General features: G+C 35.3%; 1 protein-coding gene across 1 annotated transcript in view; it reads right to left on the bottom strand.

Annotated features, from left to right (window-relative positions):
• LOC148954001 (uncharacterized) overlaps nucleotides 1-24,147 on the bottom strand; it is a 71,705-nt gene extending 47,558 nt beyond the window's left edge. Inside the window, exon 1 of the mRNA XM_089086073.1 lies at nucleotides 23,998-24,147. Coding sequence (XP_088942199.1) covers nucleotides 23,998-24,027 — 30 coding nt within the window. The 5' untranslated portion in view covers nucleotides 24,028-24,147. The remainder of the gene's footprint in view (nucleotides 1-23,997) is intronic.
• Nucleotides 24,148-25,875: the final 1,728 nt, after the last annotated feature.

Below are 25,875 nucleotides of genomic sequence, written 5' to 3'. Positions count from 1 at the left end.
AAGGACTTCTATACTTCCAGTATTATATGATTAAATCTTAAATTTCTCTGAAAGTGTTAATTAATCAGCATTTCTGTATTCAAGAATTATTTAAAGTTAAAATCTATTCTGTATAAAGTGGGCCTGCGTAATTTTGGGGGAATTTTTTTTAGGCTAAATGGGGTAGTTTACTTTATGCTGGTGACCCTTATGGGGGTAGAATTCTACCCTCTTTACCCAGTTTCCACTATTATATGTTGCCTATCCTCTTGGAGACAAATAGTCATATAGCAATTGGAGAATTTGTCTCGAAGAGCATGGGAAACTTATAAGAGTGGAAACTGGCACTAGTGGGGAAAAAAGTCCATTAACACCATAGAGCATTTGAAACCTCCCTTTGCGTTTTAAAGTATACGAAAAGACAAATATGTGGCATTCCTGGGTGAGAAAAAATCTCCAAATGATAAAGGCCTATGGCGTTGATGGTCTTTCACCACTAGTGCCAGTTTCCGCTCTTATAAAATTTCCATACTCTTGGATCAGGTAGCATAAAAGTTTAAATTCGTCTTTAGAATAGATTAGACATTAGAGGCAGTTAGTTGCAGGTTTGGCAACTTGCACAGTTTTCTTGTGCAATGCGCTGTTTTTTACCTCATTGGACTCTTTCCTTCCACGGACCGGAATCGCACCCAATAATGGACATTTTACTCTTTTACGAAATGATGATAGAAAAAGTATTACCGAAATAAAAACAAAACAAACTTTAAATTAAAATTATTTGAGTGCAAAAGATACAACAGTTAGCCGGTGTCATCTCTACCTTGCCGTTCCCCAGTCGTCTTTCCAGCATTTCCAACCATTTAAGAATAAGTATATAAAAGTCAAATTAACTAGTGAACACATGGAAATTAAAATTTAATAAAAAGTAGTCAAAAACTGTTTGGCGCAACAATTGTTGAAGGTATAATAAAGAATTTGGTTTATTAGCTTCATTATTATTTATGAAATTTCGAGTGGTTATTAATGGGTTTAGCTCACGACATTGTCGTGAGCTAAACTTAAAATGGACAGAAATTGTTATGAATGAATAAATTAAATATAAAAGGAATATTAACTAAAGTTAATCATAAGTTCTACCTTAAAATGAATAAAATCTACAGATAATAGTTGGGCTGCCAACACTTTACATTACCTGAAAGCTAGATTTATCTTTCTATGAAAACATGATGTACGTAGGACAAAGCCTGTTTTTATAGAATAAGAAAAGAAAATGATATGACCTAGGGTAAAAATGAAAGATTATTTACTAGTATGGAATTTGAAAGTTCTAGAACCCTTTTTAAGTCAAAATTTATTGTAAGGCAGCCAGACCCCTCCCACACCTTTCCCCTTCAAAGATATCAAATAAAAATTTTGATAAAGTCAGTCTGTTCATAATAGTTTAAAGGTAGATTTATATTTGGAACTCACCCCCCCCCCCATAGTAGGGTGGTACTTAGGAAAGTGGAAAAAAAATTTACTCTTTCTTATGGGGCATGGTCTGAAATGATTCCATTATTATTATAATTGAACAATAAACAAACGTTTTAGCATTATTTTCAATTTCAGAGGTCCCTACCTTGACTATTAGAAATGTGTAATCAAGTTTTGAAAAAAAAAAAGTGCACAATAATGCTGTTTAATTAAATAATATCAGACAAGACTGTTGAGTTGCTGCACACTAAACTGAAAATAAGGGATTGGCAATAGTGTCCAGCAATAGTAATGGTGTCCAGTCACTTCAATTGTCAAACTACACAGTTCACATATGGGCTTCAGACTGGTTCATCAGTGTTTTATTGGTCCAATCACTGTAATGATGTCAGTACTCCTTGACAACTAGCAACAGCAACTGTTTCTGTTCTTCAGATGTTGTGTGCAGTTTGTTATAGTCATCCATCAGTGCAACACCACGTTTGGCAATGTCATTGATTACCCTCATGCTGTGCACTATATTTTTAACTGTCTGGTAGTCTTTGTCAACTGACCACAAATCAATGTTATTCTCTTCAGAGGGTGTTATTCTCTTCAGAGGGTGCTCTGCTCCTGATGTTTGCAGAGCCGTAACCATATGATGTTTGGTGTCATTTGATATGTGTTCGTCAAAGAAGGCAAGTGCCACCAATTCCTCTGATAAGTACCATAGGTGTCGTATTATTTTGTTCAAGGCAGTTTTGATATCAATTCTGATATTTTTCTGTAGCTATAGATATTTTTATGCAGCCTTGAGAAGTTGGAGGTCGGTAAAAGGGGCTGATGGTACTGACGATGCCTGAAACCATGCTTTCACGTAGATGATGACAGTGAATTGACAAATACCAACAAGAGCCTTTTCGTGAGTTTGAACCGACTTCTGAACATCCAGATCTTTAGCGTATAAATGGCCTTTGCCATCCACCTTGCTTGATGCAGCCCAGCTGGAGCTCTGAACAAGATTCCCTTAGATGGCGTGCCACCAAGGAATATGATTGTCAAGTCCAAAAGCTCACGGTAATCATCACGGGGGTTGAAATGCTAGTGTCTGCATCTCAGCAAATCCTATGATAACTGTGATTACATGTGAAACAGCTGTAAACACGCACTTGTCTGATGAAGCCGTCTGAAAGTCTGCTCTGTTAATAAACTGCCAGGTTTTCTTAAACCGGCTGAAAATTGTTATCTCTGGGCCTTTACTAGGACCAAGGTAATCAAGAACCACTACTTGTAAGACTATTTCTAAAATATGATGTTGACAATCAAACCAAAGCATGTCCTTGTCAAGTTTTTGCTCCAGAAGGATACAAGCACCATTTCTTGGAATAGAATTGACAGATGTGGTGTCAAAACACATGCACTTTACATTATCTGTAATGTTTCAAGCCACAGCTGCTTCGAAAACGGCTGCCACAGAACCTCAGCCAGTTCCCAAGGCTAGCTTTGGAACACCAAGAAGCTGATCTACACCTGTTCTGGAGACCAAAATTGGATGGCAATCAACAATCTGTCTGCTGCAGATATCCTCTAGGAGTTTTCCATTCCAGTGAATAGTTAGAGGAACTGTTGGTTTAAACTCCTGTTGTAGATTTTTGGCTATTACCTGGCGCTGCTTCATCCTGTCTCTGGAAATTGAAGAGCAATTGACATTATATTCAGCAGGATCATGACCATGGGGTTGCAGAGTTGGAACAAGAAGTAATGCAGCACTTCTGACACTAACTTTAGCCACATCCAGACGGGCTGACATTTTGTCATTCAATATGTATACTCGTCCTCTTTTTTGATTTTTTGCTGAGGTTGACAGTTTTATATCTTCTGTTTCAGGGTCTTTAATTTCTTGACCTTTTTTGCTGTCAGTGTCACTGTCAGATGATGATTCCAGTGTCAACTTCTTTTCTCTTGTTTATTACTCTTTCCTTTTCTGAGATGATGCTCTTTTTATTTCTAAAACCTTGTCGACACTGCCCATCTTTCCATGGCGTCCTGGTTCCCGCTGCGCTAACAGAAACTTACGGTCTTCTTGAATGCATATCATCTCCATTGCGTTGGCGTGGGCAATCTCAAACAAAACGTCCAGGTCCACTTTCCGCTCTTCTTCCTTCTTTTTCAGTGTCTCAGAACACTTAGCTTTGTTTTCTTTATTTCTCTTCAGGTTGTCATACTCCTTAAAGAGACACTGAATTTTTTTACCACATGTTTCTTGAGTCTTGTTGTAATTTGTGCCTTTGCCCAAACTGCAAGAAGGTCATTAGCTGTGGAATGTCCTGCTTCACAGACTGTCTTGTTCGTCACTTGCTTGTAGTGATAGAATAGCGCCATGACCTCCTTCTTCAATGATAGTTTTGTTGAAATCAGAGTGTTTGATAATTGCCCAATGAGCCATATGTCTGTTTCACTTCTTTTAGTTGGTTTTAATATTGCATCAGTACTGTCACTTGCACAAACCATAAATAAGATAAATAACCACAAACAGATAAATAAGTAAAAAAGTCCAGCAGTTCGGAAAGCTATCATGCTGTATTATAGTTTAGTGTTGACTTTTGAAATGTTGAAAACTGTGCAAGGCATGCAGCATTGAGCAATGAGTATGCAGTAACCAAAAACTTTAACCTCTGGTAGGGACCTCTTAATGTTAATATATTTGGCTCTTTTTTAGGATTTTGTGGTATTTTAACAATAGAAACAAGATTAGGGGGTGCCTGCTGAAGATATCCTACTTTGAAAAATAAGGACCACCCTACCCCACAGCCCTCGGGGCGAGGGCTGTAAGTTATGCAACTTACCCATAGTTTACCTTTAGTATTAAGCATCGGGAAACGGAGGCATGTTTGATTCTTAGTATCCAAAAAGGTCAAGAGCATTTTGGTTCAGCTTTCAGAAAATGTTGAACTAGATAAAACACACTATATGCATGCAGGTTTCCAAAAAGACGTATCTTAGGAATTCCTCAGGGTATCAAGATGGACTTTTAGGGGAATGATGAAGGGGGTTGATCAATTAACCAAAAGTCAATATGTGCCCGCTACTACTACTACTACTGTTACTACTGCTACCACTTTTACTACTAAAGCTGAGGTTATTAAGGTGAAAATATCGGGGAATGCCGAAAGATGTTGAACTATAACGAAACACATTATGTGCATGCAGGTTGTCAAAAGGATGAATCATAAATATCCCAGGAATTGCTTGGGATATTTAGTTGAAACTTCCAGTGCATGTTGAGGGAGATGTTGAAAAAACAAATGATTCTATGTGAATACTGCTATTAATGCTATTACTATTATTTCTACTTCTGAAGACAAGAGTTTTAAGGTGAAGCTTTCATGAAATGTTTAGGGGATGTTGAACTAAGTCAAAACACAGCAAATGTATATAGATTGTCAAAAGTGTGGATCCACAATATCTCAAGTACAGCTTGTAGTTATATTTTATAGTTTTTGTTTTCGTTGTTCATAAGTGTTGCTCATGGTATGTAATTTGTGCTGTATGAGACAAGCCTATGGCTAATTCCTTTTCTGATTAACAAATAATATTTGATTGAAATTTTAGGACATGTTGAGCGGGTGCTTGGAACTAAACAAAAGGCCCTAAAACCATACTTACTGCTACTACTAGTGTCACTAAGATTTATGCTAATACTGAGGCTAATGGTATTTGGCTGAAATTTTCGGGCAGTTTTTAAGGAGTTTCAACCAGATCAGAATATAACCTGTATGCAGGTTGTAAAAAGGCCATACAAGCATTATCTCAGGAACGACTTAGAGCCGTAATTCCCATCGGGGGGGGGGCATGGCAATATTTTGGGGTCTCATTGGAAGGACGTGCATCATTCAGCTAGCTATTATTAATAGCCTTAATTTTGAAAAAAAAAGTCTACTTTACGAAGATTAACTAATTTTTCAAAAGTCGAGTTATTTCCAACATATAAAATCTATTAAAAAGTGATGTGGCTTTTAAACTTTGTTAAAAATCTCACTCACATTTTTTCGGACGAAGTAATAAATAATTTTTGACAATAGCTAGCATGTCTATGAACTAATAATCAAAACGATGTGTATAATGAAAAATGTTTATTTTTTCTTCGAATAGATGTTTCATCAACTGAATCGCAAAACTGGTATTATAAAATTAAATAAAGATTCAAATTTATCGTCTTCTTGCATTAACGAAATAACATAAACAATAATACTTATCAAACTTAAGTCGAAAGTGTTGTACTAAAATACATTAAGGCCATGTTTATGGAAACCAAAAACACTTTTTTCTACATATTGTAAACACAAACAACTCAAAAAAGGCACTTTTACATATATATATATATATATATATATATATATATATATATATATATATATATATATATATATATATATATATATATATATATATATATATATATATATATATATATATATATGTGTGAACAAATGAATGATTGAGTTTATATAAAAGTAATACTTTAATGCCAGAACTGATTAGTATTTTAGATATGTATCAAATGCAGACAAGGCTGTGGGTATTACGAGCCCCAACAGTATTTTCTCAAACACTAAACAGTAAAAAAAAAAAACGCAAAAACAACAATAGATAAAAAGTAGTATCAAACACCCTCTTCACACATATAAACTAAAACAAAGATCAACTTCCTCCTTCCTACAAAGAACATTCTACAAAACAAAAAATAGTTGCCATTTTGTCAAGGCAGGATTATAAATATGGCTTGAGAGGGTCTCGTTTTTTTTTATTTAAACCTTTTATAAAGTTTTTTATACATTAGGGAAGGAGTAAATAATACAAAATGGCAATATTATTAAAGGTATTGTACTATTAGGAAAAGGGTTGCCACATCATTATTATTACTAAGAAATTGTCATTTTCCCAGTTACAACTCAGGTTCAACATGTATTTAAGCTTGGATTAAAAAGCCCAAACAAATTAGGTCAAATAAAGTTTAAAATAGACTAATGAAATAAAATAAATAAACGGTTTCATAAATCATTTTGGATTCGTCTCATTCCGGTTTTTGACAGTTTTTTAACTCTATATGCAAAATTCAAAAATGGTACTTTTATTTCACTCAAAGTAAACTAGATAAGGCTTATCTACTTCACCGTATCTTTGCTTATAATAGTTGATACCTTTCAAAATCAAAGGTTATAAAAAAAAATAAAAAACAGATGTCGTATAAACTCTACTTACGGCAAAAACTTTAGTCTTTTTAGGAGGAATTTTAGCACCTCGTTTAATGGTAATAAATATGAATAGCCCAACGAAACAATCCGAAAATTATAAAAAGAACATTAATATAAGAAAGTAGAAGATTCGTAGACACCCATCTTACACTCAAACATACTATGTTTTGCAGAAAAGGATTGAACGAAGAAGATCCACAAACTAAGGGAAATTAAAGCAATACTGAAAACCAAATATTTGAATATGGACCCAGTTACACTTGCTAAAGGTAAGCAGAGTTTATAGTAAACTATAAGATTTTATATTTTGGACCTACATTGATGGAATTAATAAAATCTCAATTTTCTAGTAAATGATTTAAGAAGAGATATCCCAGGGAAAGCTCAGAATCCAAGGGAAATCAAGGGTTTAAAGCTTAAATTTCGTGAACCCGACATAATTTAAAATTTTTAAAAGGTTCTCCATTTTCGGCGTAAGAACTTTCGGGGATGTATATAAGAAGAACAGTAAACGGTCGTCTGATGAAAAGGATTCAGAAACTTTCTTACATTTGACGAATCAGTCGGACGAATCAAAAATTGTAGAATTGGAGTTACAAAAACGTGGGCTTAGGAGAATTGATTTAAGATCATCTGTATACCAGCTTCCAGTGGAGACTCCAGCAGTAACTTCAGAGATAATGAAAATAGCTCCGTTTTTAGTACACAACCGGACGTTCAAATAGAACCTAGTCTAGTTAGTTTAGGAGTAGATAAAGGGGGAATAGAGGTTGAAGTAGGCTCGACGGAAGTCAAATAGTCTTAGGAGAAGCAACAGGAAAATAATTAATAAGCCTCTAGGTTATTATAGAGATTAGTGAGGGATTGGTTTTGTTATTGCAGCATAAATGGTGTTAGGAATAGAAGTGGCAGATAAAATGAAGATGTAGATAGGTTTTGTGCTGATTAACCAGACAGAAAAAAACATTCTTTCTTTGAAATAAGAATAACAGAAAGATAAACATGACAAGCGAAAGCTTTTTAGCAACTTTTCTCAAATGATGTATTTACTTCCTTTTGATATGTTATGAATAGTAAAAGAATCGAATAATTTGCAGAAAGAAATAATTAAAGCTTTGGTAAAAAGAAGAAAAAAGTGAAGTAAGGGAAAATTTCTTTGTGTTTCTTGAAATTGAAGATTTATGTTTTCTGTCAAAAAAAATTTCTTTTAAAAGATATTATGAAGTTATAATAAATTTTTATATTAGGTGGTTTTGTGTGTACTTTGATTGACTTTATGTGACTTAGATTTATTTAAGATTTCTGTTCAAACACAATTTCTTTTAAAAGATATTATGACGTAGCTATATTTTTTTATATTAGGTGTTTTTATGTGAACTTAGCTTGACAATATAACTTGATGTGAAAATTGAAAGTGCCAATTGAGAAAATATTTTCTTGTGTCTTGTTGTTCAGTTTTAGTGTCAGTATTTTATTTTATGTTCTTATTAAGTGTAGCTTTGTTGGAGGATAGAAAATAATTTATTTTTTGGTAAAAAAAAAAAATGATTTTGAATACCTGGGGAAAAATCTGTAAAATTTGGTGAAAGTGGGTTTTTCCGTGTTAGATACATAATTGAATTCTCAAGTTCTGTCAAATATCCATTTCCTAGATGACTGTACTCGTTGTATGTACATTTACTGTATTATACTGTAAATAAACATTTTATACTCTACACATAAACTTAATGAAAGTTAGAGGCGCTAGACATCCTCCACCGGTCGAACCCCATATTGTATGCCAACGCTACCATAAGACTCCAAAGAAGAGAGCACAGAGAAAGTCACACTTTACAATTATACCTAACACATTTTGCATGCAGACTCGCTATACTTTAACCCTACCCCTAATGTACAAATATATAGCCCAAATTTGTTTCTAGAGGAACGAAAGAACAAACAAAGAAACTGGTTTGTTTCGAGTTTTACGCATCGTAAACTTGAGTGAGTGGCGTATAATACACAAGTACTGGAAATTTTCATGGAGAGAGAACCGGATATCCCAGTATTATTTATAAAGATAAGAAATTGAATTAAAAAAAAACAAGTTCTTCAACTCAAAGTAAGGAGCAACATCAAAACTTAAAACGAACAGAAATCATTACGTATATGCAAGGGGTTGCCTCCGCCTCAGGACCTCGCTCTTTACGCTAAAGTTTTTTTTATATAATTTTAAAACAAAGCTTATTGTTCTAATCAAACGGCCATTGTGTTTCAGGAATCGTTCATTAAGAACTAGGATAAAAACTCAAAACTTTAGCGTAGAGAGCAAGGTCTTGTGGAAGGGGCAACTCCTTATAAATTTCCGTCTTCTGCAATAACACAACTTAAATGAAACTAAAATAGAAACAGATCGAAAAAAAACACTGCACTTCGAACGAAAATGACTAGTTTCTAAAAAATAAAATACCGGTTTTTTAAACAAATAATCTGGGCAGTGTTAATTGAAAGTTGTTAAACTAGTAATATCTCATCAATCAATCCAAAATTTAATGCTTGCTGCGGATTCATGAAGAAATCGTTGTCAAAAACGTTTGCAATTTCGTTTATATTGCGGTTAGTATAATTAGCATATGATCTGATAACTATATCTTTTAGCTTTTGTAACTCATTTACTTTTATGACTAAGTCTGAGACTTTTCCCTGTACTGATCCACTCCCTGTACTCATCATTATACGGGAATTTTTACATGAGCGTCGGCGGCCGGGAGTACCCGCAGCTAAAATAAGGCTAGCCATGCTATAAGCTTGTCCGTTGCATACTGTTTCAACTACTATCTCTTTTTTTTAAAGTTCAATAGAATCACAAATAGCCAACCCTGCGTTTACTTCCCCTCCAGTGCTGTTAATAATAATACGAATTGGGTCACGACTTCGAGATCTCAAGTCGACCAGCTGTCTCAACACTAGCTGTGAAACAGCTGCATCGATATGACCCGTTATATTAATCATACGGTTGCAATGCATCCACTCGGTCATCTCTAATGAAGCTGCCTGGGGTTGGCCGGTCTATGGGGTTGGGGTTGGTTGCTTGAGGAGGAGACTGAGAGTTCACGTTTGTGTTCATCTGAGACTTCACGTTTGTGTTCAAAGGTGGACCTTCGCCCTAAAATGAGAAAGCTAATATAATTTATCTTAATAAGGACGTGTCATGAACAGGCAAAAAAGTACACAAATAGGGATGTTTTCAAAACGGATTAAATCCTATTAGCCTCACAATTGGCGTGATGATAAATTATGCTTCTAAGACATCTATTTAGTCTTGCCGTGTATCTATTCCTATTATCGTTTTTTTTTTGCTTTCACACACACTGTTTGACGAGCACATTCCTAGACCTCAGGCAATCAAAGGTATTGAAAAAGTTGACTTCCTCGCCTCAAGGACAACCGTATGATTCTTGGAGCCAACATAGATCTATCAAACTCAGAGACTACATGAGAGCAAGGCTCAAAATAAGAAAAATTCACTCCACTCCTGTTCACATGAACTCAGCTCACATAAATCTGTTGGAATCTACGTAGTAGAATTGCTTCATCAATTGAACTTAACAAAGTTTACAGCCTTCTGTCAAAACTTAGCTTATAAGATGTAGATCATCATTTTAAGGAGATTCGCGTGATTGTTCCCAAGACCTTCCATATAATTGGTAGTAATTTTTCTTACAAACACAATCTTTAGCTTTAATTTTTCAATAATCCACATTCTCTATTTGAAAAATTCAAAGATTTTGTTTTTGGATTTCTCCAATTCTAGCATTTAGGTTTTTCAGGAAAATAAACTTGAATTGCATAGAAGAGTTTGCTTACTCATATATTTCAGGCTAATTTAAAAAATGTTATCCACCATAAAACATATGTCTTTTTGTTGAACTAGCTTAGATACTAATAATAATAATAATTTATTGTTACCCTCTGTACACAACAAAAATGCACTAAAGAGGAGTATAAGAAATGAAAAGAAAAACAAAAAGGACGCAGAAAAAAAACACGCTGAAACTTTAACTTTCAAACACTTTTCAGCATCCAGTTTCAGTTCCAAAATTTTGTATAAGGGTATATGGACCACCCCAATCACTTTTGACTATTAAAAAGGGCACTAGCCCTTTTAATTTCCAATCAAATGAGCTTTTTTTGAAGTTTCTACAACAATACCTTCTATAAAAACATTATATGCCCCTGGGCATAATTTAAAACCCTTGCCCTGAGGGCTGTGGGGGAGTGTCCTCCTCAAAAGCATATTTTCTATCTGAAAATCAACTATGCTGAACAACTTGGCTATCTCAAAATTTTGATTGGATGTGTTTGGGGGAATGATGGGTGTGAGGGGGGGGGGGGCAAGTTGCCCTCCAATCACTTACGACTATTAAAAAGGGCACTGGCCCTTTGAATTTCCAATCGAATTAGTCTTTTTGTTAGTTTCTATGACAATGCCTACTATAAAAACCTTATATGCCCCCAGGGCATAACTTAAAACCCTTGCCCTGAGGGTTGTGGGGGAGTGTCTTTCTCAAAAACATATGCCCTCCAATCACTTTCGACTATTAAACAGGGCACTAGCCCTTTGAGCCTGTTTTGAAGTTTCTACAACAACACCTATAAAAACCTTATATGCCCCCAGGGCATAACTTAAAACCCTTGTCCTGAGGGTTGTGGGGGAGTGTCCTCTTCAAAAACACATTTTCTATCTAGAAATCGACTATGCTGAACAAAATGGCTATCTCACAATTTTGATTGGATGTATATGGGGGAATGATGGGCGTGGAGGGGGGGGGCTAGTTGCCCTCCCATCACTTTCAACTATTGAAAAGGGTACTAGCCCTTTGAATTTCCAATCAAATGAGCCTGTTTTGAAGTTTCTACAACAAAACCTTCTTAAAAAACCTTATATGCCCCCAGGACATAACTTAAAACCTTTGCCCTGAGGGTTGCAGGGGACTTTCCTCCTCAAAAACATATTTTCTATCTGGAAATCAACTAGCTTATTCTGAACAAAATGGCTATCTCAAAATTTTGATTGGATGTTTTTTGGGGAATGATGGGCGTGGGGGGGGGGGCTAGTTGCCCTCTAATCACTTTTGACTATTAAAAAGGGCACTAGCCCTTTGAATTTCCAATCAGATGAGCCTGTTTTGAAGTTTCTACAACAATACCTCTATAAAAACATTATATGCCTCCAGGACATAACTTAAAACCTTTGCCCTGAGGGTTGCAGGGGAGTGTCCTCCTCAAAAACATATTTTCCATCTGAAAATCAACTAGCTTATTCTGAACAAAATGGCTATCTCACAATTTTTATTGAATGTGTTTGGGGGAATGATAGGAGTGGGGGGGTCTAGTTACCCTCCAATCTCTTTTGACTATTAAAAAAGGCACTAGCCCTATGAATTTCCAATCAAATGAGCATGTTTTGAAGTTTCTACAACAACACCTTCTATAAAAACCTTATATGCCCCCAGGGCATAACTTAAAACCCTTGCCCCAAGGGTTTTGGGGGAGTGTTCTTCTCAAATATATATTTTTTATCTGGAAATCAGCTACGCAGACAAAATGCCTATCTCAAATTTTGATTGGATGTTAGGGGGAATGATGGGCATGGGGGGGGCTAGTTGCCCTCCAATCACTTTTGACTATTAAAAAGGGCACTAGCCCTTTGAATTTCCAATCAAATGAGGCTTCTTTGAAGTTTCTACAACAACCCCTTCTATAAAAACCTTATATACACCCAGGGCATAACTTAAAACCCTTGCCCTGAAAGTTGTGGGCAAGTCTCCTCCTCAAAAACACATTTTCTCTCTTGAAATCAATTATACTGAACAAAATGGCTATCTCAAAATTTTTATTGGATGTGTTTGGGGGAATTAGGGGCAAGGGGGGGGCTAGTTGCACTCCAATCACTTTTGACTATTAAAAAGGGCACTAGCCCTTTGAATTTCCAATTGAATAAGCCTGTTTTGAAGTTTCTACAACAATGCCTTCAACAAAAACCTTATATGCCCCCAGGACATAACTTAAAACCCTTGCCCTGAGGGTTGTGGGGGAGTCTCCTCCTCAAAAACATATTTTCTATCAGGAAATCAACTACACTGAACAAAATGGCTATCTCACAATTTTGATTGGATGTGTTTGGGGGAATGATGGGCGTTGGGGGGGGGGGGGATAGTTGCCCTCCAATCACTTTCAACTATTAAAACGGGCACTGGCCCTTTGAATTTCCAATTGAAATGAGCCTTTCTGAAGTTTCTATGGCAACTTCTTTGAAACAAAGTGCCCAGGTATGGAGAAAAAAACATTGTGCCCACATTGTTCTTTACTGAGACAGCACTAGTGTGCTGCCTATGATATATGGATCATTTTTCAGTTTCCACTGTCATTTGGGAAAATTGGCTCACCCTTTGCCCCCCTCCCCCAGGATTTTGACAATATTACACCATTGAGTCTCAACCAAAATATTTGCATAGCTTTTTCTTTTGTTTTTCACTGGCTGTTATTGTCCTCATTTTTCTCTTCTTTGTGATTTTTTTTTGTTTTATTAACATGCTTCCTTTAGAAGTCATCTACCACTAAAATTTTACCAGTGAATGAAAGCACACAATTTCTTAATAGGCTAGCCTATCATTCCAACATTAGACCTTCACCTGACTTGAGCTACAGATGTATTTTGGAAAGTTTCAATAGTGTGGCAGAATAATCTTTGGTACAACTGAATGATAGCAGCTCTTCTGAAGGAAATGCAATAAAAAAAGAGTACCATTGTTATATTTGATTCCTTATTTTATGCTAGACAATTATGTAATGTAATAGTCATATTTGTGGCAATACATCAACCCAGTCCTTTACCCTGATGGTTCAATATATAGTCCTAAATTATTTTAATTTTGTGGCAGACTAAAAGCAAATAACAGGTAGCTCCTTTCTGGACTTGATGAGATCCAGTTTTGCCTTAGTGGTTACAATAACCTAGAACTGTTGACAAAATATCATTAAAATTGTACCAGAAAAGGGTTTTAAGAAAGGTTGGACAGGGTTTGCTTCTTCTCTTATTTTCTACTCTCTATTTTTCATGAGTAGGTGTTTTTACATTTTATATGCTGCAATGATTAGTAATTTAACATTTGAATGTCTTGTTTTGTCTTTTGCAGGCTGCCGAGTCTTTGCAGAGGAATTGTGATTGTGACATTGACTTTTTGTGGTGGAAATATATCAAATATACCTATATCTATCCATAATCATAATATTTATGGCATTTGTATGATCTGTTTTACTTGGTGCTCCTAAGAAGTGTCACTAATTTGTCTCATTGTGCATTCTGATGTATTTTCTTATTTCCATAATGTGTTCAGCCTAAGAAATTTATTTGTTATTGTGGTATCAGTCAATACCAAGGAGTTGAATTCTTGTTTATTGTCTATTTGTAACAAGACAAGTCTATGGTTTACTCTGTTGTTTTTTTTAAATAAATAAAATAAACATTATCTGAAAGGATTTAAAAATCTGGATAGCAATGGGAGGAAACATCATAGTCTGATTGTTAGAAACATGCTGTAGGCCTAATTATAGAGTAATAATTTAATTTTTTAGTGTTTTCTTTTAGTTATTAGATATCCTGGGATTATAAATCTATCTAGGACCATCACCAGGGGGGGGGGGTATGGTTGCCAATACAATTATTAGGATTAAGGTACCCAGGACTTGTCTGTCTAAAGTATCTACTATAATCTTTTGCATCAAAACAAGTTCCTTTTTGATAATTTTTACATGCATGAGGAGATTCTGATTGATTTAATATATAGGTGCATATCAAATAGACAAGTATTATCTAGTCTTATGAGAGATTTTATACAGTACAAATATAACTTTGAAGTGTATCTGAACCCATATATTATGGAATAATTTAATAAATATTCTTGTCTTGCCTTTATTGTTTACTATTTTATGCTCATGTCAGAAATAGGTAGAAGCTAGTCTCTTCTCTATAACCCTCAAGCTAACTTTTATAGCCCATGCTTGCAATTGATTGCTTCAAACAAACTTCCTAGTATTTTTTATAAACGGTTTAGGTATGTCCAATCCCCATCAGAGCCTTGATTGACTATAAATCAAAACATGACAGTTTTAACTAGAACCTGGTGCTGTGCTGGCAGATTGACCAAACGCCACCAACGAGAGGCCTTGTTGACCACTACTGAAGCGTTGCTACACCATCAGCAGGACACAGGAGCTGCTGCTGGCGTTTGGCTGACTAAATTAATTTAGTGGCAATTCTCTATTGCATCAACTGCAAAGTTGGAGGTTTTGTTTCTTGTGTGGTTTAATATTTTGAATTTCCAGATTAGAAATTAAGCAGGGTGTGCACTATCCCCAATTTTTCGAGTATTTCCCCAAAATCTATGCATCACCCCCCAAAAAAAATTTGGCTCCCCTAAAATCACTCAATCAGTGCCACCCGTAGCAATTTATCCCCAGTGACTTTCCCTGACGAATATTACTTTGCATACTATAATTCTTCACTACTCTCTGGTTTGTTAATTTTTGCCTCTTTTGTTACTTTGTATAAAAACCAGACAGATGCAAAATGCAATTGCAAATATTCCAATTATACACAGCTCTTCATATGTTTACAAAAAAAGTATTGTCTTTATAAAATGAGTTTAAATCATTTCAAATGCAGTTTCCCAATTGCTATTTCTTACATCATTTGTAGTCAAGAATTTTATTTTCAAGTTGAATAGAATTATAGAATGGACTCACTATGCTATACAGCTTCAGCCTTCAGTTGGATTTTGAAATTGATAGCCAACAGATTATTTCTACAGCTGAATCAATTCAGCTGAAAGTTTGCAGAATTTTTTTTTTGCTATTTTAAGATAAGGTTTTTTAATGTTTAATACTCAAATGTTGAATGCCTTATAGATTAAAGAAAATACAATCTTCTTTCTGAAAATTTTCACCCCCCCCCCTCCAAAAAAACCCTTCTTTTGACACAAAATTCAGCTATAGACTAACCCATGTACATTAGGGATTGTCCAAGTATTGTAAATATTATCTTATATTTTAAAGTGGCACAAAGCAACAAATCAAATAGTAGCCTAGGCTAAGCCTACTACTTTTTTTGTTTTAAAGGCCAAATGTTTCCTCAAAAAGAGCCACTCTCATCCAGTGGTACCTAATTTTTGAAAGGTAGCTGATGATTGCTGGTCAGTAGGTCTATTTGGTAATTTTTTGGAGTTTATATTGACTTATGAACAAAGTAGACATATTACTCAACAGCCTAGGGGTGGGGGTAAAAATAATTTCTGACCAATATGATTATTAGGCTATATTTGGAAAGAGCATTAAAAAGGCATCAAGTGGTAGCCTAGGTTACTTTAGGCCTAGGCTATTTGCAAGTCAATAATATGAATTGCAAAAAAATTACCCAGTATTCATTCAATGGCAGTTGAATAGGCAGTAAATTATTCATTAGGCTATTCATATTATTGACTTATGAATAAAGTAAAGGTAAAATTCTACTTTACCTACTTTTGGCTATCTTGGAATGGGGTTAGGTTAGGAAAATGAAACTTTTAGGGATGGGTCTACAAGCTAAAGTATGTCCCGGGAAGGTATTTTAAAGTACCTACCTCTAATCCTTCTCTCTAGAGGGTCCTGAAATTTGCCTACATGACAAGTCTATACCCATTAAAATTTTGACAAAACAACATTTTAACTTAATTTTAAGTTATCAATTTCTTTTTCTCTGGCTTTAGCTCTGAAAATACAATTTCAGTTATTTGAGCAGAATTATAAGCCATATTAATGTTTTATTTCCAAAATTTAGGAAATGTATTTGCATATCTTTAAAACCTTATAAATTGGGATTGAGCAAAGTTGTAAAGCTGAAAACAATTTTGTTGTACTTCATTTGGTAAATTTTTTCCAAATCATATTATTGAGTAACAAATAAAGTCAATATACCATCCAATGCCTTTTTTTATGTTCTTTCCAAACATAATAATCATTTTTGTTGGAAATGAATTTTACCCCCACTCCTATATATATATATATCAATTCAGGGTATATATTTGCACATTAGGGGGTGGGGGCCAATTTTATTTCTGATGTAAATGGGAGGTAAATTTAAAATTTGCCCCCACCCCCCCCTAATGTGCAAATATATACCCTGAATTGTAGGGGTGGGGGTAAAATTCATTTCTGACAAAAATGATTATTGTATTTGGAAAGAGCATAATTCTTCTTCTTCTTCTTCTATTTAACAGCAGGCGGGCTTTTCAGTAAAACTATTTAGCCCTTTTCCTTCTGCTTCACTCTGTGGGCTACAGAGCTACTGGCTTGATTGCCTCATATTTATTAGATATATTCAGATATCTTTCAGCAGATCTTTCGACTCTAGGAGTTCAAATATAAGATGATAGATGTCGATTTCTATGCTCTGTGTGCAGGTATAGTTGGCTAGGCTCTTGACTGATAGTGGGATTTTGTGGTGTTTGAAGTATTTTAACAGTTTAGAAAGCAAGGTATGTTGTGCAGACGTCAGCATATTACATTCAAATAGGCAATGGTCAATTGTTTCATTTTTCATATTACAATGCCTGCAAAGAGGGGACAGGGGGATTGAACCACTTGAATTAGAAATCTTATATGAGAATGCAAGGAAATTTAGTCCATTTGTTCCAGAACAAATTCTATGATAAATTTTAGAAAGATACTTATTGGAAAAGGGGGAAAGGATAGGATTAATCTTATTAAAATTAATATCTGATAGCCTCCATCGGTAAATATCTCTAATTGGGATTGGTCTCCCACTTGGCTGGTCAATATTTATAGCATTTTTTGCTATTTCATCAACCTGATGATTACCACTTATGCCAGAGTGGCTAGGAATGTACTGAAAGTAAGTGTTTATGCCACTTGAAGCAAGATTATCAATAATACTGAGACAATGATAAATGTCAATGTCCAACTTATATTGAGGAGCTGAGGCCAGCAACTCAAGGCTTGATAAAGAGTCGGAATAGATGATAATATTATTCAATTTTTCAATCAAAGATTGGTTTTGCTTAAGGTGTTCTAATGCCATGATTATGGCATTTAACTCAGCAGACATTATAGATAAATTATTAAATAATCTCTTGCCCACTGCAATTTTCAGGTGAGGAAGGAAAACACCACTTGCAACCTTCTCATTCATTTTTGACCCATCAACAAACATTTGGAAGTGATTTTTATAGGTAATTGTATTAAGTTCTGCAAATTTTTTCTGAACAAAAGCAATGGGGGTTAAATCTTTATTCCATTTTGAAAATTCAGTATTTATTATGGGAAATGACCAATTCCATGGAGGGGATTGGGGGAAAGTAGGTGCAATAGACTTTGCTGGTACAGGGAACTTCTTTTGAATATTGGCATACTCATCTGCAATTCCTCTATACGTGGCTGGATTTCTTAACCAATTATGTAATGTGTGTGAGCTATTTGATTCAATTTTTGTAAGATGTTTTATCAAGAGAAAGCTACGTCTATCCCTGATTGTTGTTAATCCACTCTCCATAAGCAGAAACTTGGTGCTTGTGGGTTTCCTAAGACCAAATATGAGACGTATTATATCATTTTGTGTTGTTTCAATTTTTTGCATCTGGGTCTTTGCACATGCACCATATACAATGAGCCCATAGTCAATATGGGGTCTTATATGTGACTTATAAAACTGGAGTAAGGTTTTCTCTTACAACCCCAGGGTGTCGAAAGAAGTCTTTTTAGTATATTTGCTTTTCTATAACATTTTTTTATTGTGTTTGAAATGTGGAGGTGGAAATTAAGTTTTTGGTCAAGCATGAGACATAGGTAATTAATATTATTATCTTCTGGAATGGTTGTTTTATTTAGAGTTAGTTTTGCATTAACATGGTTTCGCTTCCTGTGAAATTGGATTATTTTTGACTTGGTGGGTGCAATGGGTAAATCTGAATGTTGAGAGAATTTTTCAAACTGGAAAAGTGACTTTTGCAGATTTGACTGTGCTATCTGAAAGGTGTTGCCAGATGACCATAGCACCAGATCATCAGCATATTGTAGATTCGTGTGGGGTAGGTTCATGTCCCAGAGATATAGGGCAAATAGGAGGCAACTGAGGACTGCTCCCTGAGGTAGGCCTTTAGATATTGTCTTTTGGGGTGAAGAGGCTGAACCAACACAAACAATGAAACTTTGCACTTCTATGAAGGATTTAATAAAGGATACTAGCTTGGGAGGTACTCCAAGGTTTGCAAGTTTATTTAAAAGGATTTGGTGGTTCACATTGTCATATGCTCCTTCAAAATCAAGGAAAGCTGCCACTAGGATATTATTTTTTGAGAAACATTCATTTATTGCATTTGTTAGCAAAATGAAAGCATCTGTTGAGGAGTGGTATTTCCTGAATCCAGTTTGAGTGTGTGGGATCATGTTATTTTTCTCAACAAACCAGAGGAGTCTGTGATAAATCATTTTCTCCATTATTTTCCCCATCACAGGTGTAATCATTATAGGCCTATAAGACTCAGGGTTATCTTTTGGTTTATTTTTCTTTAGGATTGGTAGGAGGGACGAACATTTCCATATATTGGGGAACCTAGAGGATGCCCAAGCGTGATTATAACAATTTAGCAGTTCTTGTTTGTATGATGGTGTGAGATTCTTTATCCATGTAGGGTGTATATTGTCAGAGCTGCTGCTAGTTTTGGACCTAATATGATGTATTGCATTATTCAATTCCTGGATTGAAAATGGATTAGTTATGTACTCAGATCCTGGGTGTGGTTGGTAACTAGGGTTCATAGAAATTGTGGACAGTTTGCTTTGATTTTTTGATGTTAGCTTATTAACAAAAAGAGTTACAAATAGGTTAGCCTTTTCAATATCATTGTCATAATGGGTATTATTATGTATAAGCTCATACAGGAGTGGGTTGGGAGAAGTCTTTTTCCCACATATGTGGCTTATGACTTTATGTATAATTGGCTCATGTGTTTCTCTGGAGAGATTATTTGCAAAATTATTCCAGTATTTATATTTAGCATCTATTATAGTCCTTTTTAGATTAGATTCTGCTTGTAATTTTTTTTAAATATGTAGTAGGTGTTGTTTTTTTTATGAATTCTGTCCTAGCTGCCTTTTTTATCCTCCATTTATTTAGGCACTCATTTGTCCACCATGCTTTAGGAATTTGTTTAGGGAATGTTTTCTTAGGTGTTGTCCTGGGGATAGAATGATTTGCTGTATTTATTAGTAAAGATGTCGATGCTTCAGCATGTGTGTCAACTTTTGCGTTTGAAATGCATGCACTTTGTGTGAAACTTGTAATTTCATCATTTAGCGTATTTTGGAAAATAGACCAATTTGCTTTAGCGTTGATATATTTGGAGGTATGAGATGAAGTTTCAGCAGGTTCATTTAGGGAGCAAACTATATCAAAGTGGTCTGTACACAGACTATCAATTTTATTTATGTAAATTTTGTTCAAAAAGATTAAAGACACAATTTGTAGGTCAATTGTGGAGAATTTGGCACTTTTGGGGTTAAAATATGTATTTAGGTTTGGAGGGGTAGCAACAGCTAATTCATTATTATTTGAAGTCATATGCTCAATAGATTTACCAGCTTTATTTGCTGGTTTATTCCCCCACAAAAGGCTGTGGGCATTGAAATCACCACAAATAATGATGTTTTTTAACATATTAGAATTATTTATATAATTAAAGAAATCCTTGGCATCTGAAGTTTGGCCATTAGGGTTATAAAAGCTTATTATGTAGGTTTTTAAATTATTTAGCCAAACACTTATACCAATTACATCAACATCATTTTCAAAATCTGGAAAATTGATGCCACAAAATTTTATATTATTATTAACTAATAAAGCTACACCACCTCCTTTTCTCTCTGAAGATCTATCCTTTCTCAGGATAGTGTATCCCAGAGACTTAATTTGTTGATTTTGGGTTAAATGAGTTTCCTGGAGGCAAGCAATATTAATGGAATTATTATTCATAAATGATATTAGTTCATTTAGCTTATTTTCTGTGAGTGATCTTAAATTCCATTGGAGTATTGATAAATGTTGTGTTGTTGATTTATTCTTCATATGACTGCGTATCAATGTTCAGCTTTGTTAAAAGTAAAGCAAGATCTTTTTTTGCTTGAATGAGCATATCATCTGGGATGTAGATTTTTGCCAATTCTGCAATAATTTCTGTTTTCTGTAGTTGATGTATGTTCATGGCCTGAACTGCATTACAGTTTAGAATGAATAAGCATATATTTGGGGATTGCATTTTTGGTAGTGCATCCTGTTTGTTAGTTAAGGGATTGATTCCTGGTAGTGTTTCTGGTTTGTTTCTTCTTGGGAGGGAGGGCCAGGCTGGCCTCATCTCACCGGAAAACAAGGCTTGCTGGCTTGGTGATTCCTTCTGATAGGGATTTGAGCTAGGGGGCTTAGAAGATGTTGTTTTATATGGGGTGCTTGATGCATTTGACTTGGGGGTTTTGGTTGGTTTCATTACAGGCTTTATTTGGTATTGTTGGGCAGCATTTGCTTCCATTGCTGCAAAGGGGTATGGGATGGCCTTCTCTGTTGATATTTGGAGTGTTAGAGCTCTTTTCTTGTATGCAGGGCATAATGATTTATTTGTAGATTCATGTGGACCTTTGCAATTGATGCATGTAGGCTGGGTGTTTTTGCAAGTCAGCCCTTTAGGATGGAAAGATTTACAATTACTACACTCTTGGAGAATTTCATTGCATTTGTTTGTCGTGTGTCCCAGTTTGAAACACTTCTGACACTGAATAGGCTTAGGTTTTTATTCATTGTGTGTTTTGATTTGACCAAATATGAATAATTTTTATGTTATATAAATTTTATCCTTTAGTGTGAATAAGAAGGATCTACTAGTTTTTAGGCCAGTAGAGTTAGGTTTTCCAAGTTGGGTAACATCCTCAACTGGGATTGTGTTTCCAGCCCTATCTGAGAGGCCTTCTTTTAACTCCTGAGTAGATATCTCTGGGGGAACATTGTAAACTACAATTTTTGTAGGTGATTGTTTTGGGTTCCAATTAGATGCAATAATTGGGATATTCAGAAGGGATTTAAGGTTAATTATTGTATCTGCTGATTTTTGATCTTCTACAGCTATAAGCAGAGATCCATCACGGTTAATGTTAAGAGATAACATTGATTTTAGCAGTTTAAAAATTGCAACTCTTATTGCAGTAATCAATTTTATTTCAAAGGGGGGAGTGGGAGTAATTTGAAGGTAAATTTGTAAGTTTTTGGAGGGAGGATCTTGGGCAGGGAGAGGGGAAATGCTTTTAATTGGGGAGATTTTTTTCCTTTTTTAGAGCTTCTAGAGAGGACCTCTTGAAACCCATTATCATCATTTATGGTTGCATTAGGACCTACAGTTATCATTGTCCTATTCTCTGAATCAGAGCCATCATTAGAACTTTCAGATATTGTGCTTGACCAGCCAGGATGGGTATCTTTCACTATGGAATTTGATTTGGGATCTGGGGGTAAGTTTTTCTTTTGGAGGACTTATGAAAAATTGCGATTTGAAAAGTCATTAGAAAAAAAAAAAAAAATAAAATAATAAGGGAAAAAATATGATATAAAAACGTCTGCACTATACTATGGGAAGGATAAACACCACAGTATAGCCCTGAGGATGACTTGAGCAGGATATGTTTGGTACAACTACTGATTAGAAGCGATAATAATCAAGAAAATATATTTTGATTTTCTTGTACGGTTGCTGTTGTATGGGGCTTGTTTATTCGTATATTCACTTTATTCGTAAGTCAATAATATGATTTGGTAAAAATTTATCCTTCATTTATGCAGAAGATCTATTCTGCAAAGTTTCACTTCTATAACTCACAGATTTTTAAAGGTAATCAAAGGTCAGGACCCTGTAGAGGGAGTAGGAGTAGAGGTAGATGCTTCAAAATAACTTACCCGGGACATAGGCTACTTTAGCTTGTAGACCCAGAACTGAAAGTTTAATTTTCCTAACCTAACCCCTTTCCAAGATAGTCAGAAGTTGCTAAAGTAGAATTTTACCATAGTAAACATAGCCTACCACTTGCTGCCTTTATTGAGCTCTTTCAAAATATAAGGGTGCAATGTTTGACTATTAACCTAAAGTCATTGGTTCTTTATACTCTAAGCAACAAATAGGCTATTGTCATTTATTCTTAGGCTACATAGAAAGTACTAGGCTATAAAATCAAACAAAAGACAATATTGTGTTTTCTTTACACGAGGAGAATGATATAAAGTCTTCTGTATGACTTTTTGGTAAAATTCTACTTTAGCTACTTTTGGCTATCTTGGAATAGGGTTAGGTTAGAAAAATGAAACTTTCAGGGATGGGTCTACAGGCTAAAGTATGTCCCGGGAAGTTATTTTGAAGTAACTACTTCCATTCCTTCTCCCTCTAGAGGTTCCTCAAATTTTGCCTACATGACAGGTATACCCATTGAAATTTTGACAAAACAACATTTTACATTAATTTTCAGTTATCAGTTTCTTTTTCCCTGGCTTTAGCTCTGAAAATGCAATTTCAGTTACTTGAGCAGAATTTTAAGCCATATAAATAGTTTATTTCAAAAATTTAGGAAATGTATTTGCATATCTTTAAAACCATATAAATTGGGATTGAGCAAAGTTGTGAAGCTGAAAAAAATTTTGTTGTACTTCATTTAAGCAGAAGATCTATTTTGCAAGGTTTCACTTCTATAACTCACATATTTTTAAAGGTCATCAAAGGTCAGGACCCTCTAGAGGGAGAAGGAGTGGAGGTGGGTACTTCAAAATATCTTCCAGGGACATACTTTAGCCTGTAGAACCATCCCTGAAAGTTTCATTTTCTTAACCTAACCCCTTTCCAAGATAGTCAAAAGTAGCTAAAGTAGAATTTTACCGACTTTTTAACCATCAAGTTATTATAGAGAAGTATGAATAAAGTTATACAGAAGATTTTTAGGTTCACTCCCAACAAAAATGATTGTTATATTTAGAAAGAGCATGAAAAAGGTATTGAGTGGTATGTTTACTTTATTCATAAGTCAATAATATGAATAACGAAAAAATTACCAAATAGGTTACTTAAGAAGCTGGTTTATCTTAGCAGGCTAGGCTCAGTCTAGACTAGCCTATTTGACAATTGTTAAAACCAGAAGTGGCCAATAATCAGCCTAGCCTTACTAATATGTTAGAAATTTGAAACATAAATCATACCTGATCTTGAAAGTATCTTGGGATATTCATGTTTTCAGTTGTGTTTTACTTTTATACTCTGTAGTGACTACAACTGAAAAGTTGTTTTAGTTTTCAGTGTTTTACTACAACTTTTCAGTTGTAGTCACTACAGAGTATTTTATTTTAATTCATAGCCTATCCACTTTTTTTTGAATTTGCATTATTCTTTTCTTGTCAACGGCGCTGTCTTGTAGCAGCTCGCCAGTTCATCGCGCTACATGTGATTATAGGCCCGTTTTTTAGCACTAAGATCTTACATCTTTCTGCAAAGATTATCGTTTTTCAACTCATCTTTGATCTAAGATCTTACAGCTCGCTGATGTTGGTAAAATGCGTGAAAGTAGACCCCGAAGCCGCGCCGAGAAGTCGGCGGCACGCCGCCGAAAAAAAGACGGCGGCGCGCCGCTGATTCTAGCAGCGGCGGCGTCACTAATACGCCGCCGTTTTTTTGTTTTTTTCTCTCTTTTTTGGTTATCGATATCGACCTCCGGGCTTCAGCCGTCATCCCGGCTGATCTGTTTCTTAAAGATAAATACTTTCATCTTGGGCTCGCCATGTATATCGGTTCGTAGGAAGGAGAAGAAGAAATTTTTCTTGAAACAAAAATTCTACCTTCCACTTTAAAATTTGGTTCATTTTTCTTTCTGATTTTTTTCGGATGAAAAGAGGTAGATAAAAGAGCATTAGGCAATACAGGACGTTATCATAGGCAGCGCAATCGAGCTGCCTAAGTAAAAAACAATGTTGGCACAATGTATTATTTTTTTCCATACCAGGGCAATTTGTATCGAAAGAGTTGTCGTAGAAACTTCGAAAAGGGCTCATTCGATTGGAAATTGGAATAGCTAGTGCCCTTTTTAATAGTCCAATGATTGGAAGGCAGCTAACACACCTTCCATGCCCACCATTTCCCCAAACACATCCAATCAAAATTTTAAGATAGCCATTTTGTTCAGAGTAACTGATTTCCAAAGAGAAAATATGTTTTTTGAGGAGGTTAGTCCCCCACAACCCTCAGGGCAAGGGTTTTGTTGTTATGCCCTGGGGGTACATAAGAACGATGTTGGAACAATGTATTATTTATTGTTTTTTCCTTTAGACCAGGGCACTTCATATCGAAGAAGTTGTCGTAGAAACTTCAAAAGGGGCTCATTTAATTAGAGATTGGAGTGGCTTATGCTCTTTTTAATAGTCGAAAATGATTTGAAGGCAACTAACACCCCATCCACGCCCACCATTTCCCGAAACACATCCAATCAAAATTTTGAGATAGCCATTTTGTTTAACGTAGTTTAAAGTTCTGGAAATTAGGTCTTAGACGATGACAACCACCCTCACAGCCCTTAGGGTAAGGGTTGTAATTTATGCCCTGGGGCATATATGGTGTTTATAGAAAGCGTTGCCGTAGAAACTCAAAAAGGGATCATTCGATTGGAAATTGAAAAGCCTAGTGCCCTTTTTAATAATCGAAAGTGATTGGAAGGCTTGACATTTTTTTAGTAGAGATCGATGTGGGTATAATGTATCATTTTGTTGTTATTGTTGTTGTTTAGACCAGGGCACTTCGTATCGAAGGAGTTGTCGGAAGAACTTCGAAAAGGGCTCCTTCGATTGAAAATAGAAAGGGCTGATGTCCTTCTTAATAGTCGAAAATGATTGAAGGGAAACTAATCCCACGCCCACCCTCCCATTTTCCTTTATGTTTAAAACGTAAATGTTGCCTTAAGATTAAATCGAATTGCACTGTGTTAATGCTAATTCCCCATAAGGCATCTCAGCAGTATCCCAAGAACAACTAAGGGTATTATGTTCCAGCTTTTGGAGTTTCTTCTGCTCTTAAAATTTGACCAAATCGAA

This window comes from Artemia sp. Qi Xiang Cuo, chromosome 3, assembly GCF_049724085.1.
Source record: "Artemia sp. Qi Xiang Cuo chromosome 3, ASM4972408v1, whole genome shotgun sequence".
Taxonomy (NCBI): Eukaryota; Metazoa; Arthropoda; class Branchiopoda; order Anostraca; family Artemiidae; genus Artemia; species Artemia sp. Qi Xiang Cuo.
This window is presented reverse-complemented; position numbering and strand designations above follow the sequence as displayed.